The sequence below is a fragment of the Schistocerca serialis genome, chromosome 11, assembly GCF_023864345.2.
Source record: "Schistocerca serialis cubense isolate TAMUIC-IGC-003099 chromosome 11, iqSchSeri2.2, whole genome shotgun sequence".
Lineage (NCBI taxonomy): Eukaryota > Metazoa > Arthropoda > Insecta > Orthoptera > Acrididae > Schistocerca > Schistocerca serialis.
Genome location: NC_064648.1, coordinates 180,892,380 through 180,911,618, shown reverse-complemented (window position 1 = coordinate 180,911,618; position 19,239 = coordinate 180,892,380). Strand labels below are relative to the sequence as shown.

At 38.5% G+C, this 19,239-nt stretch overlaps 1 protein-coding gene across 2 annotated transcripts; it reads left to right on the top strand.

The window, feature by feature from the left end:
- The first annotated feature begins 730 nt into the window (after positions 1 to 730).
- On the top strand, positions 731 to 8,842 carry LOC126427142 (uncharacterized). 2 transcript variants are annotated; one of them, XM_050089368.1, is made up of 4 exons: positions 731 to 2,824; positions 2,914 to 3,692; positions 7,176 to 8,567; positions 8,652 to 8,842. In XM_050089368.1, exons 2-3 carry the CDS (start codon positions 3,127 to 3,129, stop codon positions 7,624 to 7,626), a joined length of 1,017 nt encoding a protein of 338 aa, XP_049945325.1. In that variant the 5' UTR covers positions 731 to 2,824; positions 2,914 to 3,126; the 3' UTR covers positions 7,627 to 8,567; positions 8,652 to 8,842. The 2 variants fall into 2 exon arrangements, with proteins under 2 accessions (XP_049945325.1, XP_049945324.1); XM_050089367.1 differs by having other exon boundaries at positions 731 to 3,692.
- Positions 8,843 to 19,239: the final 10,397 nt, after the last annotated feature.

Sequence of the window (19,239 nt, the reverse complement as noted above, 5' to 3'; positions counted from 1 at the left end):
ACACAGCTGAGCTGGTCGCCATCTTTCGAGCCCTAGAGTATATCTGCTCCTGCTCAGGTGAGTCCTTCGTTATCTGTAGCGATTCCCTGAGCGGTTTACGAGCTCTCGACCAGTGTTTCCCTTGTTCTCGTCTGGTGATGGCTATCCATGAGTCCCTGCATACTCTTGCGCGTTGCGGCCACTCTGTGGTCTTCGTGTGGACCCCAGGCCATGTTGGGATACCTGGCAATGAGAATGTTGACCGCCTGGCGAAAGAGGCCACTAGTACATCATCTCTGGGGATTGGCCTCCCGGAGACTGATTTGCAGGCAGTCTTACGCCGCGAAGTTCTTTCGGTTTGGGACGCTGAATGGCGCAATCTGCCCACGCCCAACAAACTCTGTCCAATCAAGGCGACAATGACTGTGTGGCGGTCGTCCATGTAGGTCTCCTGCAAGGAGTCTGTTGTCCTCTGCTGGCTGCGCATTGGGCACACTCGGCTTACGCACGGCCACTTATTGCGCCGTGAGGACGCACCTCTCTGTCGCTGCGGCTCCGTTTTATCTGTGGTCCATATTTTATTGGAGTGTCTGCTTTTAGCTGTGCCCAGGCAGTCGTTCGCACTGCCTGACACGCTCGCTGCCCTTTTAACAGATGACTCTGCTACGGCTGACTTAGTTTTACGTTTTATTCGGGCAGGGGGTTTTTATCACTTAATCTAAGTGTTTCTGTTTTATCTTATTGTTTTGTGTTGATTCTGGCCTTTGGCCTCCAGTTTTAAACTGATTTTTTTAATGTGTTTTAAGTGGTTGGCTTTTCCTTTTTTTATTTCTATGGTCGATCAACCACCGTCACACTCTGTGTGATTTTAGTTCGTTTTGTCTGGTCTTTGTCTCAGTTTCTCTTGTTCTGTGTCATCTGTGCTCTATTCTGTTAATCGTTTTTCTTCTCTGTGGGTGTTTTTAGTACTTGGAAAAAGGGACCGATGACCATAGCAGTCTGGTCCCTTTAATCTCACAAACCAACCACCCAACCAACCAGTGAACGAAGGCTGAATCAATGTGTGTGTGTGTGTGTGTGTGTGTGTGTGTGTGTGTGTGTGTGTGTGTGTGTGTGTGTGTGTGTGGAAGGTGAGTTAGACAGCTCATAGCAGCTGCAGTCTGCCACTGCTATGAGCTGTCGACTCACCTCCCATGCACGATTGGCCCTCTCCAAATGATGACAGTGGCTGCAATCATGGCTATAAAAGCAGCCCCAACTGTCAGTGGTTTTACTCATGATGATGATGATGGTGGAGATAGCCATCAAAATCTCTAAAATTTTATTCAAACTGATGTAACTTGAAAAGTGAAAAAAATTTATTCAGACATGCTGCTTCAAAACACTCCAAGGAACAAATTTTGTTGTTACATGCCCACATGTTGAATAGCAATTTTCGGTTCTTGTTGTTGGGCCAGAGAGTGAATTATCATCAGTGTCTGATTTGCTCCAAAGAGAATGTACTACATACCATATGGCTGCATTTTTCATTATATTTGCCAGAATAACCTTGTTACTTGGGAAAATAAAGTGGTTTCTGTGAGGCAGACTGTCAAAGGTAGATGAAATATGTTTAGCCAAAAATTAAAAACATAATTTAGCATCCCACAGCACATTCTTAGGTTCATTTCAACTACACAGTATTGGATAAAGAATGAGTTCCTGGGATTATCAGCATTGTTTTAAACTTATTCTGCTTGACCCTAGTGTGCAGTACACACATGAACATAAAAAGATGTCAGGAGAATACTTAAAATTTTATAGACATGAAACTGTAGCGAGTTTGTGGAATCACTATTGCATGTTTCACATAACGAATAGGCCTATTATTAATTTTACACTTTTATCTGCGAAAATTGTCAGATAACAACAGGTTGGAAGTATTGGTAAATAAAGTAAATGGTAATTACACACAAAGTCAATTTGCACCATCACTATGCGTAATTTGTTTGTAATTGTCTTGACAGCAACAGAAAACTATTAGACCTATAGATAATGAAACAGATTGTCTTCTTAAACAACAGAACATGTCATATTTGATTAGCCACATACAGTTCTGATCACTTTTCTGTGTACAGCCAGTGTATTTAAAACAATCATTTTCATGACCATATGGTAGGCGAACAATAAAGTTTTGCCATAAACAGGCAACTGTAACCATATTTGTTTGGGGAAAGCAACACAGTCCAGCAAAAACAAAAGAAAATGAGACCTATATTCACTTACAGTGGTCACGACTGTGTATTTTGTGATGTATTACCTCTCACCAGGTAAAAATAACATAACGCTTCACCGGATGTACACCAATTTCTTCGTGTGAAACACAATAGCAACAAAATTGTGCCTGCTATCAATCCTGAAATCTTTCAGCTTATCTCTCATTATCGTATTTAATGCTGTAGGCATATTGAGAGAGCAGTAAGTGAATAAAACAGAACGGCTCCAGCCACAATGTTTGAAGTCAAAGAACAGGTTGTATACGGCCCGGGGCAAGACTAAAGTTTCACATGGAATTTGCAGTCTCCCCTCCACAACGGCCACAGGCTGGTCATGTGATTCCACCTCGACATGGACAGGAGGCGGGGCGTGACTGCCAGCGCTCCTGGTTTTACTTGAGTGTACTATGTTGCCTTTCCCGCCAGAAAACAAACAGTGCTTCTTGCCTGCTTCGTGTGTGCGTATCTGCTTTGTTCGAACTTGTGCTTTTCGCCTGCTTTGAATGTGCGCGTCCGCTTTGTTCGAAGTTGAAAAGAAAATTATATCTTTTGATGACAGCATTGGGGATGAGGACAAGAGAGAAGTGGCTGTAAGTATTTAGAACTAGTTGTAGTATCGTTCTCTTACGAATCTTATGTTTGGCATCGTAGTAATAAACCAATGAATTTTCCTCAACAGAATATTCTTCCACAATGGAAAACGCATGTGCTGCAAATTCAGAGAAGTGCCAGTGATGTGCCACAAGTGGAAAGCATACAATTCCTAATGGCTGCGACATCAAGAGATGAGTTTAAGTAGTGGTTGACACTGTTTGAAGAGAGAACTAAAACAACTTACAGTATCAGGTCATCTGAAACACAGTCAACGAAACACCTCATTTTGAGGCAGTTGATGTTCTGCCATCATAACACAGTTTCGAAAAGAGTTCATGATACTGCAGTGCATCCTGTCACGAAAAACACCAACTGTCCATCGAAAATGATGATAAAAATTCATGTTGTGCACGAAAGGACCCCCTCCTATAAGTATCGAGGAAAATTTGCAGGAATAATTGATATTTATAGACAAATGCCATGTGAAATGAAACTGACACTGAATCATAATCACAGCATTGACAGTGCTGCTTCATTAAAGTATAGGAAGCCGTCTCGTGAAGTTCAGGAAACATTGATATCTCTGTTTCAAAAGGGTCATTCACCTGCTAGCGCACTTCAATGTATTAAGACTGACATTCAGCTTAATCATTCCGATTACCCATTAGTGCTGGGAGACAGAAGTCAGTGTCCAGATTATAAGTTCTGCTATAATTTATACAGGAAAACACTTGAGAAGGATTATGGACCCATGGATTTTAATGAAGGGAAGGAATTCCTGCAACAGAGATTGCTGAAATACAATACAGAAGTTAGGAATGTGTGTTGCAAGATGGTTATGAAAGATGCCGATTATATAATATGGTAAGAGACCATTTTCAAATATTTGTAGTGATGAGAAGTGGCTTTTCATATATTTTGCCAATTATTATTTTATCAAAATATATATTATGGCCTCTTAGGACCACTGTAGCTAGCCAATTGTTTTTCTCAATCTATCAGACTGTGTGTGTGTGTGTGTTTGTTTGTTTTGCGGTATTCTGGCATTGTCTGTGTTTTTTTAAACCATGTTATGTAATTGGAATTGCCTTAAATCTTCCTGAATTCTGTAATCTATTTAATGTTGTTCTTACTATTCCACAGTTTCTCTATTATTGTCCTACTAATTGTGTTTCCTTTTCATCAGATACCCAGAGAATTGTTCTTCTTGCTGGTTGTATTTTCTTCTATACGTCAGCATTTAAAGCCCCCCTTTACTTGGTATTATTTACTTATGCATCTCCAATTTATTCTACTTTGTAACTTAAGTAGGCCTAAGTTACTGGTATTCTCTAAATATCTGGTGTGTTAGTTGGTTTGAAGATGAATTGAGCTGCAAATGCATTCCACCTCACGTAACCCAATGAACCGCTTTTGGTATTTCATAGAAGCCTGGAAAGGCAAATCTCCTAGAATTGCTAGTGGAGTACTCACTGTGTGGAAGTGTTAACTGCATCCACATAATTAAGACGTAGGATGTTGTTCATCTTGAGACTAGTTGATTGAAAGCTATGGCAGTTCTGCAGTGTTATATTATTTTCACTTCATTGTGAATGTAATAAGAGACATACACAAATTTGCACTACCATAATTTATACATGCTATAACAACCTACGATACACATAAATATTTTTCTTATATAAACTCGTAGGTATTTTTAGCACTTCTTTTGTTCTGGATGCCATCCCTTAAAAATGCACACAGTAAACATTGTATTTCACCTTTTAACGCTTTCATATCCCCACCTTTCCCAATTTTGTTCAATCACACGATATACTGTTGCCACTGAATATTTTTTTGGGACCAATGAGTTATGGTAATTGTTTCATATTAGCATTTTCAAATTTCTCAAACTTTGATCTCAGAAGAGCTTTGCTCGGTATTTCTGAGAATCATACCTCTGTACAACAATACTTTATCTCAAACTTTCTCTGTACTATTCACTAACATTGTGAAATTTCACATGTTTCCTTTGTCTAACTAACTGTCCATATTTGATCATTTGGATAATACTTTGATTATCTACATGAAGAATGATCTTCACTCTGCTTCTGGTTAACTTTTGTAATAGAGTCTTCTGTTTGATTTCTATGACGCATTCTACTGCCGAAACGTATTCTCCTTAATTGATCAAGTTACTGTTGCCACACTTTGCTTCTTGGAACTTCAAATGATCGGAGCACTATTATAAAGAACAACGTATGCACTTGTACTCTTCCTGTCTATTAAATCTTGTGCATTGTCAGCCTCACAATAGATATGTAGATGAATAGTATCACCTGCTTTATTATTATATAAAAGGCCATAATTTTTGGAATTTAGTAGGTATCTGAGGTCTTTTTACAATGTGGTTAACCCTTTTCTAAGGGTCTTCTGTGAAGAGGCCCTCATAATTGACTGTAAATCCAAGATCTGGTCTCGTTTTACATGACAAATACAAAAGACTTTTTATGGCTTCATGATATTGAAATTTAAAGTGTTAATCTCTTCATATAGCTTCCCATAGAGAAATGATTTTTACATGAAATCAACACTCACATATAGAAATTTTTCTCTTTCCCTTTAAAGATCCATATCCCTTTAAGATTGCGGCTATCCTGCATGATGTGTTACTAAATGAAGTAACAATTGCTTTTTAGTGCCAAAAAACATAACGAGATTTCTTCTTCTATTGCTTTTAACCAATATTCTTTGTCTGAACCATTAATACATTCTTCAAATGTAACAACTAATGCTGATTCCTAATCATATTTGAAATGTTTCCAATTGGTTGTGTGCCTAAGGATTGCAGTTTGTCATCATTGCATTCCGTGATTAACCATGCTGTTATGAATTTCTGCAAGTTTTGTAAAAGCTGTCGACACCATAACTAGACTCTCATTGCTATTTCAGTTGTATTGAGGGAGGGAGGGAGTATGTTTCTGGTATTCAGTTTACCTGTGTAGGTGCACTGGAGTTTTAAGATGCCAGTAACATTATTTTTTTGGTGTTGGGTTGATATAATTGTTAGAGTATTGGTTATTGCAGTTGGGTTGGGTGGTGGAGATTTTAGAGAGGGAGCTAGGTTTCTGGTACCCTGGATTTCAGTTGACCTATATAGTTCTATTGTAGTTTGGGATACCGGTGGGTTTTGTTGAGGATTTGCATCTCATATTGTGCTAACATTTGTAGCTTCTGGTTCGATTGTGGTGTTTCAAGTTGAGGTTTTGTGTTTGCTGGGTGTTTTTTAAGATTGTCCCCACCCAAAACCCTCCTGATTCCCGCAGTTGTCCCACTAGTTTCATTTTTGTGTATTTCATAGTAATTTGAATGCTGTTTGTGTGTACGCGATTCGTGGGAATGTTGTTGTGATCGATAAAGGTGGTTTCATCATGTTGTTGGTCAAAGCAGGCCCCGGGGCGGGGGGGGGGGGGGGGGGTGTATCCCAGTCTTCAGTAATCCCATGTGTCATCTTTTTAATATTTTAATGGCCTCCAGATGAATTTATTTATAAATTGGGAAGCAGTGCTCCATCAAAGGAGACAAAGATTGTTTTACTGTTCTGGTAGTTTATCTTTCAGTTTGTGTTGAAGATGCTTTATTCCTTACACGTTGTAAATTCCACCCAAGACATTGTGGAAACCTCCCATGAAATTGCATTACATTTTGAAATGGTACAGTGGGGACCACTGGTCCATTTGTTGTGGAATGAATGATCCACCTGCAATACTTAATATTGTTTGGGTTATGCTCGTACCATTCTCACACTTTGTATTCCAGTGCACAGTTGAATATTAATGGTGATAGGCAGTCACTTTGCCGTAAGACAATCTGTATGATAAATGGTTCATTAATCTCTTCTGTAAACTTTATTTTGATGTTTCTTGGAGTAAATGATGTTAGTTTAATTAGTTTTGTATGTAGTCTGAGATTCCTTTAATTGTTAATACTGAACATCTATGGAGACAGACACATGCTTTCTTAAAGTCTTCCAATGTTATTGACTGAGGTTTTTTCAGTTTCCTATAGTATCCCATTAAAGTTTTGAAACCAGTGATCTGCTCTGCATGGCTTATCCATGGTCTGAAACCTCCCCGGTAATCCCCTAACTCCAGTTGTAGTTGTTCCTTAATACTTCCACACCCTTTTAGAAATTTTTGTCTGTACACACATAGCATAGCTGCCATTATCCATTCCTCCAATCTGCACATATCCTTATTTTAGGCTCATTTACCTTCCCCTTTAAATATGTTGATGTGGATATAAGATTATGCTCTCTGCAGAGTTTTACAATCTGTCAATATTAATGTTAATGTATTTTATTTTCAGCATTTACTCACCATTGATGAAGAAAGTACATATGTGTGAAGAAATGGCACCAGAAATGGTCTTCATTGATTCAACAGGATCTTTAGACCACAATGGCAGTAGAGTTTTTGTGTTGCTCACACCCAGTGCATGTGGAGGTTTACTGCTGGGAATTATAGTAACTTCATCAGAAAGCTGTGAAGTTTTGCAAATAGGCTTCCAGCTATTGAAAGAGATAGTAGGAAAAGATACTTTTGGGGGGAACATTGATGGACCACATGTCTTTTTGACTGACGACTGCAAATCTGAACAAAATGCCATTATAAGATCTTTTCCCCGTTCAACAATCGTATTGTGCATTTTCCATGTGATGCAGGCAGTGTGGCGGTGGCTTATAAAAACCAAACATGGAATACCGCAGGACAAGCAAATGCAATACTTTAAAGACTTTAAAAAAAATCATGTATTCTAAAACCAAAGATGAAGCTACAGATAATTATAACGCAGCTAAAGCAAATATATGTGACGAACACAACAGTTATCAAACATATTTAGATGGGTATTGGGAAAGGCGACACCTATGGGCACTTCCTTATCAAACCCGTATGTTGATACAGGGGCACCACACTAATAACTTCAGTGAAGCGTTCATGAGGATTTTGAAAGACTAAATTTTTTAGAGAAGAAAAGCGGTCAATGTAGTGCACATGGTCAACATCATACTCACAAGGGTGAATTCTTATTTTGAGATGAAGCTGCTTGATGCTGCTAACAGAGCAAGCCCGAAATCTTTCCACGAGATCATTAGGGTACCTACACCGGAAATTCTGAGTAAGATAATTATGATTCAGGAAGGCTTTCTGTTGCTTCCAAGTGAGAGTACAGAGAATCACTTCTATGTAGTCAACATGGCTGTGCTTGTTTGTAATTGTCTTGAGGGCAATACGGGCAAGAGATGTAAACACATTGATTGGGCTAATATTGTTTACCCATCAGAAAAGTATGAAAAAGCTATAAACAGTGAAGAAATTCGTCGAAAGTATTATTTTACATTGACGGGTAAGCAGCCCCCCAAAATTGGCTGGAGCCTCTTCATGGACCCCAAAGTACTGCAACATTAAATGATGCTGATGTGGAGCACATTGACACAGAGGAAGAGAGAAATAATGTGCTCCAGATCAGCATAGATAATACAGAAGAGAGACATGATGCTGATGTGGGGCAAATGGATGCACAAGAAGAAAAACGTGATGTTGAAGAAATACCAGACACAACACATCTCAAAAACATTTCCCACAAAACAAATATAAATCTATTAAACAGAGCAGTAGCTCATCTCACAGAGCTATCCAGTAGGTCACCGGAAGATATGACGAAGTTGAAAAGAAGAAAACTCCATCTGCCTGCGTGAAGGTACGTGCCGCACAAATGTACTTCACATTTACAGAGAGAGTGTAATTGCTTACTTCGTCAAGTTACCTTTTGTAATTGTTTCAGGCAAAGCGAGACATAATATGAGAAAATGCATTCCGATTCAATCAACATCAATTGGAAGAAGAAAGAAGGTAGTGAAAAGAAAAATCCACACACCCAGAAATTTTGAATATCCTATCAAAGTGTGTTACTCCATACAAAAGCCTTGCATTTCCTATTTAATGGTTTAATGGTTGTATCCTGTTTTGTCTAAAACATACAAAAATGATTATTAAAAATATTTTCTACTTTTTTCAACAAAATTTTCATTGTGTTTGATGGAAATACAGTCTTCCTGTCCTCTTGGTTGCCCTGTTTCCCTTTTAAACAATATTTCAAATTGTTTTAATTTTATTATTAGAGTTACTAATCTCAGACGTAATCCACATACTTCTGGACTCTAATAAATTTCTCAATACAGTGCATTAGTTTGTATAATGTTGGTTTATTTCTGGATAATTACTCCTCCTAGCTATAAGATACATTTCCCTTTTCTGTTAACAAGATATTTTTATGCCTTTAGTAAGCCATGGCTTTTTAGATGGTATCTTACAATTATGTCTCACTGTTTTCTTAGGAAAACTATTTTCAAATTTACTCATAAAAGTACCAAGAATTAGATTAAATTTTAAATTAGCATCAGGTTCCCTATACACCTCATCCCAGTCTGTTGCAAGCTTTCCCTAAAATTTGCAATTGTTAAATCATTAATTGATCACACTATTTTGGAGAACTGTTTTGCCATGCTGTGTGGAGATGTCAAATACTGCAATGAGCTGTGCATCATGATCAGGAAGGCTGTTCCTAACATGAAAAATTTGTATTTGATTAAATGTATCTTGGTCTATAAAAACATTATCTATCAGTGTGCTGCTTTCTTGAACTACCCAAATAGGAAAATTAATACTTGATGTCAAATTGAAAGAACCTAGCAATACTTTGAGGTCATTCTTTCTGTCAGACTCTTTAAGAAAATCTACATTGAAATTCCCACAAACAAAACATAACGAATAGGCCTATTATTAATTTTACACTTTTATCTGCGAAAATTGTCAGATAACAACAGGTTGGAAGTATTGGTAAATAAAGTAAATGGTAATTACACACAAAGTCAATTTGCACCATCACTATGTGTAATTTGTTTGTAATTGTCTTGACAGCAACAGAAAACTATTAGACCTATAGATAATGAAACAGATTGTCTTCTTAAACAACATAACATGTCATATTTGATTAGCCACATACAGTTCTGATCACTTTTCTGTGTACAGCCAGTGTATTTAAAACAATCATTTTCATGACCATATGGTAGGCGAACAAAGTTTTGCCATAAACAGACAACTGTAACCATATTTGTTTGGGGAGAGCAACACAGTCCAGCAAAAACAAAAGAAAATGAGACCTATATTCACTTACAGTGGTCACGACTGTGTATTTTGTGATGTATTACCTCTCACCAGGTAAAAATAACATAATGCTTCACCGGATGTACACCAATTTCTTCGTGTGAAACACAATAGCAACAAAATTGTGCCTGCTATCAATCCTGAAATCTTTCAGCTTCTCTCATTATCGTATTTAATGCTGTAGGCCTATTGAGAGAGCAGTAAGTGAATAAAACAGAACGGCTCCAGCCACAATGTTTGAAGTCAAAGAACAGGGTGTATACGGCTCGGGAGATCCGGGAAAAACCCGGGAATTTTTTAGAATTCCGGAATTTTTCATTCTTTTAGATTTCAGTTAAATTTTTGTAGTTTTGACGTGTAAGATCTGATATGCTGACAAAGAACTTTAGCCCACTACTGCTGAATAATACTGCAGCAATGAAACATAAATCAGAGAATAACACCAAAATAAAAGTTTAGTTGCGTAGAAAATGAGTAATTTACACAATGCACAGGCCAGTTTGCGGCACCAAAAAGTGTCAAAGGCTTTAGGTCGAAGATTATGCAGTACGTCCGTAACAACTAACGTGCATTCGATGTGCTTGCGTCGCAATTGTTTACATTTCTAACAGATCACTGGAAAATATTACGAATAGTGACTTGAGAAGCGTTACTTTCAAAGTAAATTTCCACGCAAGATGATGTATGTTACGTGTGAGAATGTGCAGTGAATTTCTTAAATCACAGGGCGTCATAACTCTCATTTAAAACGTACCGGTAACACTTGAGGATCAGCCATTTGAAAAATTGCGAGCCCAGAAGGTAAGTCATTTATGCCACTATTTAAAATTTTACCGCACATTTGTTTTTGATATGACATAACGTGTAACACACGTTAAAAAAAGACCGAGCTTCAAGTTAGAACAACATTAAATATGAAAACTTTCATAGATAAAAAATTATGCAATCGATGGCAAAAAGTATAATTGACCTTCAAAAAAAAAAAGTGAATAATATGTTACTGAGCAATGTCACAAGTCTCTTCATGCCAGAGCACTTCGACTTTTCTGTAGTATAGAAAAGACGAAGTGTTCTGGCATGCAGAGCAATACCAGTTCGCTTCTTTTCTACTTTTTTGCCGGTGAATTGGATCTTCGTCTCCGAACAGCTCTAACGTTCGCTACTACTTCTTTCTAATCAATCCCATAAATGGACAACAGAAGGCAGCACCAGTCACGCGACAGGTAGCGAGACAGCCGTACCTTGATCTCGTACGAAATTAGTCCAGTTTTAGAGCGAAAACCTGTGTCATGCACAGCTACTATATTCCCCGCTCTAAAATTTGCTTTCAGTAAGGACAAGTATGTCTTTTACCTCTTCAATTCCTCATTTTTTCTGATTTTATTATTTTTTATTTAAATACAAAAGCTTGCGGTTTAATCGTTGTTAAAGACCTTTAATTACTGTCTTTCGTTTTAGAATAATAGATTTTTTCCGTAAAATATTTTGTGCATTTTTACAGTCCTTTCTTTTCGGATTTTCGTGTTGCTAAATTTTAGCTCTGGTCTTTATTTTAATACTTAATTTCTTAAATTAGGTTTATTTTTCAAATATTTTTTAATCACGAAAGTTATTGTTTGAAATGTATATTCAAACATCTGTGGGAGTTAGCAGTTTAAAATAAATAACGCTATCATATTCATTTGTTTTAAAAACATTTTATTAAAGAAACATTTTAATTATTATTAGACAATACGACAAAACAAATAATTTAGAAGGAAGTACCATGTTTAACAACAAATACTGTAATTTAGGAATTACCCTTGGAGAATAACTTACTTGGAGCTGTGTATGAGAGCATTGATTCGTTCTGTAATAGATTCTCGCTCTATCTGAGCGTTTTGACTAGTCCCCTCAAGTTTTGCCTTCTTCTCTTTAAGCTGTATTATTTCTGCGTCAAAAATCTTCCTGTTAGTAAGATGATCCTTTTTCCTGGATGACTCGTCGTTTCGATTTTTGAGGTCTTCAGCATATCGATCTCGTGAGTTTCTTACAGAGTGTATAAGGGACTTTGTTATAGGCACTCCTTGGACTCCGCCGTGTGTCTTGATGGCGTCGTAAACCAGTCATATGCTCACTACAGATTGTTCCCTCATATTCTGGAAGAGGCACTCTTGTTCACCGAGAATCCTCGCTCCGCAGCTGCTTGACCGTGCGACAAAGTGAGCACGATTTCCACTGCCTTCTGCAGCTCGTGGCATGTTGCATTCTGGTTCTTGAGACATTTCATCCAGAACTCATCCAGCCATTGCTCCTTTTTGTTGAATGTTTCGAATTTTGTTTTGCAGTTCTTCTTTACAACAGAAGCATATTGCGCTTCTGCTTTATCGGCACATACACCGTTCATCCAATTGCTCTCCACCAAAATCTGCGGAAAGGAATGGAATCGTTTGGGACCAGCCTCCCTGCACGCTATTGTGGTATCAAAGCAGCTTACAGCTTTTGTCAACCTAAAGTGTAAGGGAGATTTCTCCATCAACTTTGACACAAGTTTGATCATTCCTCTTCTGTATTCGCTCCGGAACTTAGCAATTTCAAGGGCTGTGAGAGACTTGCACTTTCTGAATTCATTCTTGACAGTGAACCCAATCTTGACTTGGTTCACACCCAAAAGATTGGATTCTTTGTCCAAATTAACTGACGGCGAGATCTTCGTCGGCTGGACAAATCGTGTCATCATTGTCTCCATTATCTCTGTCAAAGCAGAGTGGAGGAATGGTGCTAGTGGCCAATCGGATTGAAAATCCTTTAGGAAAGGTGTCAAGTCTCCAGCAAGAGTCTTGAAAAGGGCAATTTTCGGACCAAGTAGCTTGTCCTTGAGGTGATCCTCCACTACTCTGTAGCTAGCACATTTTGGTTTTTTTTTTCTTCCAGTTTTCCAACAAATATTAGCAGAAACGGAAGCATTACTAGAGCTTGCTCAGCAACTTCCACATTCTCCAGCCATCGGATCGTGCAAAACTTTAAGGGAAACAGTTCCGATTCAGTTGTCGAAATATACAGAGCTCTTTTGGCAGGGACATCCTTAAAAAGATTGTACAAGGCATGTAAAAACTGAATTATCATCCACTGTGTTTCTTGAATTGCGGACTTGAAGGCGCCGTGAACAATGTGAAGCCCACACGTCCCAATTTCCAGTAAAACGGTGTCTACTCCTTCAATTTCTTTCAAAAAAATTTTAAGTTCCCTTAAGAACGCGAAGTTGACGTTATGGCCGTCCATCGATACTTGTAAAAGTTTTTTCATTGCTTCGCCGGGAATTTTTTTCTTGAAGGACTCGAGTAGCTTAGCTGCCGCCCAACTGCCTAGAAAAGCCGATGTATAGTAATGGGGAGACACTAGATTTTTTTTAACGTCCCAATAACGCACTAAAATGTCCATCTGGATTCTTTTGCACACCTTGTTCAAGGATTCGTCAAAACAAACAACAATCCTTGATGCGCTTACGAGGTCAGATTTAATTTCAGACTCAAAGAAGGGAGCTAGTCCATATTGCACAATATAACCGATTTTGTCCTTTTGTAAACGCCAGCTCTTGGCCACTTCACTGTCGGAGAACATTGCGGGGAAAAGCAACACGTCATTCGCAGAACTACGCAGTGACTTGTGTGAAACGATGCGCTCCTTGGATTTTGTCATGTCACTTGTAAGAGCCGATCTTGCAATAGTACGGATGTTAATGAGGGTCCCTGGACGTAATCCACATTTAGCACTATAAAGGTCTGTAGGTGCTTTCACCATCCAGTCCTTGAATGCTGGATCTGAACGCCAGCTATCTTGAAAACCAATCGACATGGCACAGGCGCAGTGGTTGTTGGTGGGCAACCTTTATTGCGCCTCGTTATTATGCATAATGAAATATGACACAAAGAGTGTTACCTACCTTGTCAGTTTATAAAATTTTGCCCCGCACGTGCGCAGAACTGAATTCAACAGGTGAGCTGAGCACACTGACTACTGACAGACTGTGATTTGAAAATCGAACGAGGCACGTTTGACAACACTTTCTCTGCCAAGCAACAATCGGCGTTAATTACGATATTATTGGTAGCACTGCGTTTGTTGACCCTTTAAGAAACTATGAATGACAAGACGTATCAACCAGTCTTACTCCAGTAGCCTGTTGCAAGTTTCTAGCTAATTTTACATGTACAGTACAGCACCTCAGTTATAAAGACGAAAGATATTAAGGCCACCGCACTCATCGACCAAAGTTCTGAAGGCTTCGCCACCTTTTCGTTCTAGCTTATTCCTTACCATGAGGCTTCTCCTCCTTCTCTCTCTCTCTCTCTCTCTCTCTCTCTCTCTCTCTCTCTCTCTCTCTCTCTCTTTCTATCGGCTGCTATTGGTTGCTTGCTCTCGTCTCCCATCCACGATTACTAAGATCTGCGTGATCCGATGGCTGGAGAACTTTGATGTTGCGGAGTGCGCTCTAGTAACTGCTTCTGCATTTGCCAATGTTAGTTCCAAAGATAGAGCACAAAAAACCCGAAACGTGCTAGCTACACGATAGTCTATGATTATCTGAAGAACATGCAACTCGGCTCAATAAACCCGTATGCAAGACTCTTGCTCCAGACTTTTCTTCTTTAATTATTGACCAACTTACGTAATGTTTTCGTTACCACTTATTTGCCAGCTAGTATTTTCCTGTAATACTGTCTCGACTTTTTTTTTTCTCTTTACATTTACCAAGTTATAGTTTTTGGCAATGAATGTATAAACGGCAATTGTTTTATTTGTATTTAATCACGGTAACAGCGGCTGTATTATTACGGCGTTTCACGGTATTGGGAATTTGGAACAGGCATGTAACGATGTTAGCTGCTGAAAGCGATGGCTCGTCTTTCGTGTGATAGATTGCTGGCTTGGTCATCTCACCTCGCCTCCTCAGCTCGCAGCGATGTCTCTTCCCACTTCATCCAGTCACTGGATCGCTTTGCATTGACCAGCTGACGCCGTGGTGACTGCTCCTGTTCTGTCCCATCCTTCATTGCCAGTCCAGTCCCAGTCAGGCAGAACGCAGAATGCTTTCAAAGATCCCTAGACCTTGTTGTGAGTGCTCGCAGCCTTACGTCAGTGGGGTGTTTAAATGTTGTACAGTATATTCAGAGTTTCGAATAAAAACAATGTAAAAGTTGATGCATCACTCGCCGAGAAAACATAACACTGACTACAGCTAAGTATAAACTTCACTTTGTAATGATTCTTCTAAATCGCTGTAGCTATGATCAAGAAATAAAAACTAAATAGTGTTATTGGAAAACAGCTTATGGAAAGTTTAGGGGTTTTATACTTCTGAGCACTTTAGGAAACGAAATCCAGCAAAAAACAACGCGTTTTGGAAAGATCTTTGATTCGCATCGGCATTTGGACTGCATGTTTGCATAATGCGAAATTATATTTATGAAATACAGCAGTTTAGTTTCCGAAGCATTCTTAGGTTCCTGCCTAACCACGCCCTTCGAGAAAAAGCAGCAAAACATTGTTAATGCCCTATATTATATGTGAAAGTTCAGCTTTTCTTGAAGATATAGTGTACTTACATTACTTTAACCCATTAACCTTTCGTCTTTGTATGGTCGTGCTACTTAACAATGATGCTGCTAGTGGTTTGAGTACATAATATGTATTATGCACTGATCGAGGCCCATGAGAAAGACAGGCCGCGGCGCGTACGTCACGGAGAACGGCCTGAGCTCGCTCGTTCCCTTAAGGGGCTCCGGAAAGGCTCAAAATCATGAAAAGTTCAATTTTTACTTTTTTGCGTTTTCTGAATCTGCAGACTATTACCTTTTAATAGATATATAATTTATTCAATTCCGAAGACTACAACTATTTTTAAATTTTTTTTGAAATGTGTTCTACATGGGCATGACCCACTGTGGCGCTGTTAAACTGCTGTCAAATGGTGTTATTATTAACGTCCGTGTTCATCAGGTACATTTTAGTGATGTGAGGTAAAGTATGTGTTGTGGCTAACCTGTGATGGTTCAATATATATCGCTGGTGTGATTGTCGATTGTTTCATGTTTATTTACTCTGTCGTTATCTCGAAAATATTCGTAATTAATTCTGTTTCTTGACTCTCTGTTTTGTTGAAGTATAATAATGATTAAAAGTAAAGTTATTAGAAATCCTCTGAAGGCTTTTAAGAAAAGGAGAAATGTTGGAAAGCCAAAGGTATGTGTTATTACTGTAAACAATAAAGACGATAACCAAGTGAGTGAACCTAACCTCTCAAGTCCACCTGCCCATAGCAGTCAAAGTGGGAAAGAAAATACTTCACAGAAGCAGCTTGGTTCAATGAGTGAAAACTATGAATGTTTTATGGGCGAATCGGATGTGAATGAAATATTTGATATGTCGGTTCTCAAAGGAATTTTTTCAAACAGTGTAAGATGTATTCATTGTAGTGAAGTTGGTCTGGAACTCTCCATAATAAAGCACGTAGGACTTGCTAGTGAAATACAACTGAAATGTGATAAGTGTTCATACATGACCACCTTTTGGAACAGTGTTGCAGTAACTGCAACTGAAGAAAATGGTAGCAAAATCTACGAACACAACATTAGATTTGTTTATTCCTTGCGTTCAGTTGGTAAGGGTGCTACTGCAGGTGCAATTTGGTGTGGCATCATGAATCTTCCAAATCCCCCAACCAAATTTACGACCTATAATAAATCAATAGGGTCTAAAGTAGAAGATGTCTGTATAGAATCTATGAAGAACGCTGTGGAAGAGGCAGTAATGGAAAATAATGGTAACAGAGATTTGACTGCAGCGTTCGATGGTACCTGGCATAAACGGGAACACACATCTCTTCATGGTGTAGTATCTGCCACCAGTATGTATACAGGGAAAGTTTTAGATGTAGCAGTAATATCAAAGTATTGTAGATGTCCACAAAAATATAAAGGTACACATGAAAATAATTGCAAAGCTAACTATAGTGGCAGTAGTGGAGGAATGGAAGTGGCTGGTGTTGCCAGTATATTCCAGCATTCTGAGGCGTCTGATAAAGTGCGATATGTTAATTACCTTGGTGACGGTGATTGTAAAAGTTTCAAACATGTTCAAGGACTGAAGCCCTATGGTGATGATGTTGTAGTGCAGAAATTTGAGTGTATTGGACACGTACAGAAGCGAATGGGAACAAGACTTTGGCGACTGAAAGCTTCATACAAAAAACAAAAACTCAGTGATGGTAAAGGGTTGGATGGGAAGGGAAGGTTAACTGACAGTGTAATTGACAAAATACAGAACTATTATGGAATGGCTATTAGGCAAAATACACAAAGTGTCGCCGAAATGAAGAAGGCTGTTTGGGCTCTTTTTTTTCATACTTCTTCAACCGATGAAAATCCCCAACATAGCTTGTGCCCCAAAGAAGAAGACAGTTGGTGTAAATATAACAAAGGATTGCTAACTGGTGGAGTGTACACTCATAAGCATAGTCTGCCTCATGCAATAATGGAGGTGATAAAACCTATTTTCAGAGACTTAGCAGCACCTGAACTGTTGAAAACGTGTATTCACGGAAAAACTCAAAACCCCAATGAAAGTGTAAATAGTGTTATATGGTCGAGAATACCGAAGACTGTATTTGTTGGAATAGAAACACTTCACTTTGGTGTGTATGATGCTGTTGCGACTTTCAATGATGACAACATTGTAAGGTGCAAGGTATTTAGAAATATGGGAATGAAGATAGGTTCTAACATGGTACGAGCGATGCTTGCTTTAGACAAGGAACGCCTTCGGGCTGCAGACAGGGCTGTAAAGAGTCTAGAAATACAAGCAAGAGTAAACAGGAGGAGGAACAAGAGGAAGCTGGAGGAGGAGTTTGCAGAGGATGAAGATAATCCATCATATGGACCTGGAATGCACTAAAAAGTTAATCCAATCTTTGTCACTCGAATCCCTAAACTTTTATTTTCTCATACTAATTACATGTTTTCTAAGGATCTTCCAAACATATTTGTTTCAAACTTTCAGTAAATGTTACACAGTACCTTCTGCATAATTTAACACAGCCTTTTTCCAAAAAACTGTATATTTTTGAATATATAAATAAAAAATTGCAAAAAAAATGTTGTGAATTTTCATTACAATTGAAAAAAATCATCTTTAATAACTGAACTAAAATTGTGTAAAATCCCTGTGTTAAGCTGTAGCCCATATTCCAATAAATAATCTGTAAAAAGTTCAACTGCCTACCTCAAATACTTTGTGAGGAAAGATGTAATTTATAAGCGTTATTTTAACATTGCAAGTATAGGGCGTTCCGGAGCCCCTTAACTCAGCGGGCAAAATGCGTATTTAAATCTGTTAACTCGCAACCGGGTGGGTGCATACTAACGAGAATTTCATCTTGAACTGGAATCCGTTATTATGAAGTCTTACTGATTACTGTTTGTACAACATAATTTAAAATCAATTCTCGAAACAATGGTATAACCTCTCGTTTACAGCATTTAGTCTCTTCTTCGTAACAGTTCTCCTTTCATAGAAGATGAGGTGCCTTACGCAACTGATAATCATTTTGGTATGATTTTAATTGCCAAATTAGAGCCTGTTAGTAGGCCTAGGTTAGGGGTAAGATAGATACTGCCTACAGGAAAATTAAAGAGACCTTTGGAGAGAAGAGAGCCACTTGTATGAATATCAAGAACTCAGATGGCAACCCAGTTCTAAGCAAAAAAGGGAAGGCAGAAAGGTGGAAGGAGTATATAGAGGGTTTATACAAGGGCGATGTACTTAAGGACAATATTATGGAAATGGAAGAGGATGTAGATGAAGACGAAATGGGAGATAAGATACTGCGTGAAGAGTTTGACAGAGCACTGAAAGACCTGAGTCGAAACAAGGCCCCGGGAGTAGACAACATTCCATTAGAACTACTGATGGCCTTGGGAGAGCCAGTCATGACAGAACTCTACCATCTGGTGAGCAAGATGTATGAGATAGGCGAAATACCCTCAGACTTCAAGAAGAATATAATAATTCCAATCCCAAAGAAAGCAGGTGTTGACAGATGTGAAAATTACGAACTATCAGTTTAATAAGTCACAGCTGCAAAATACTAACGCGAATTCTTTACATATGAATGGAAAAACTGATAGAAGCGGACCTCGGGGAAGATCAGTTTGGATTCCGTAGAAATG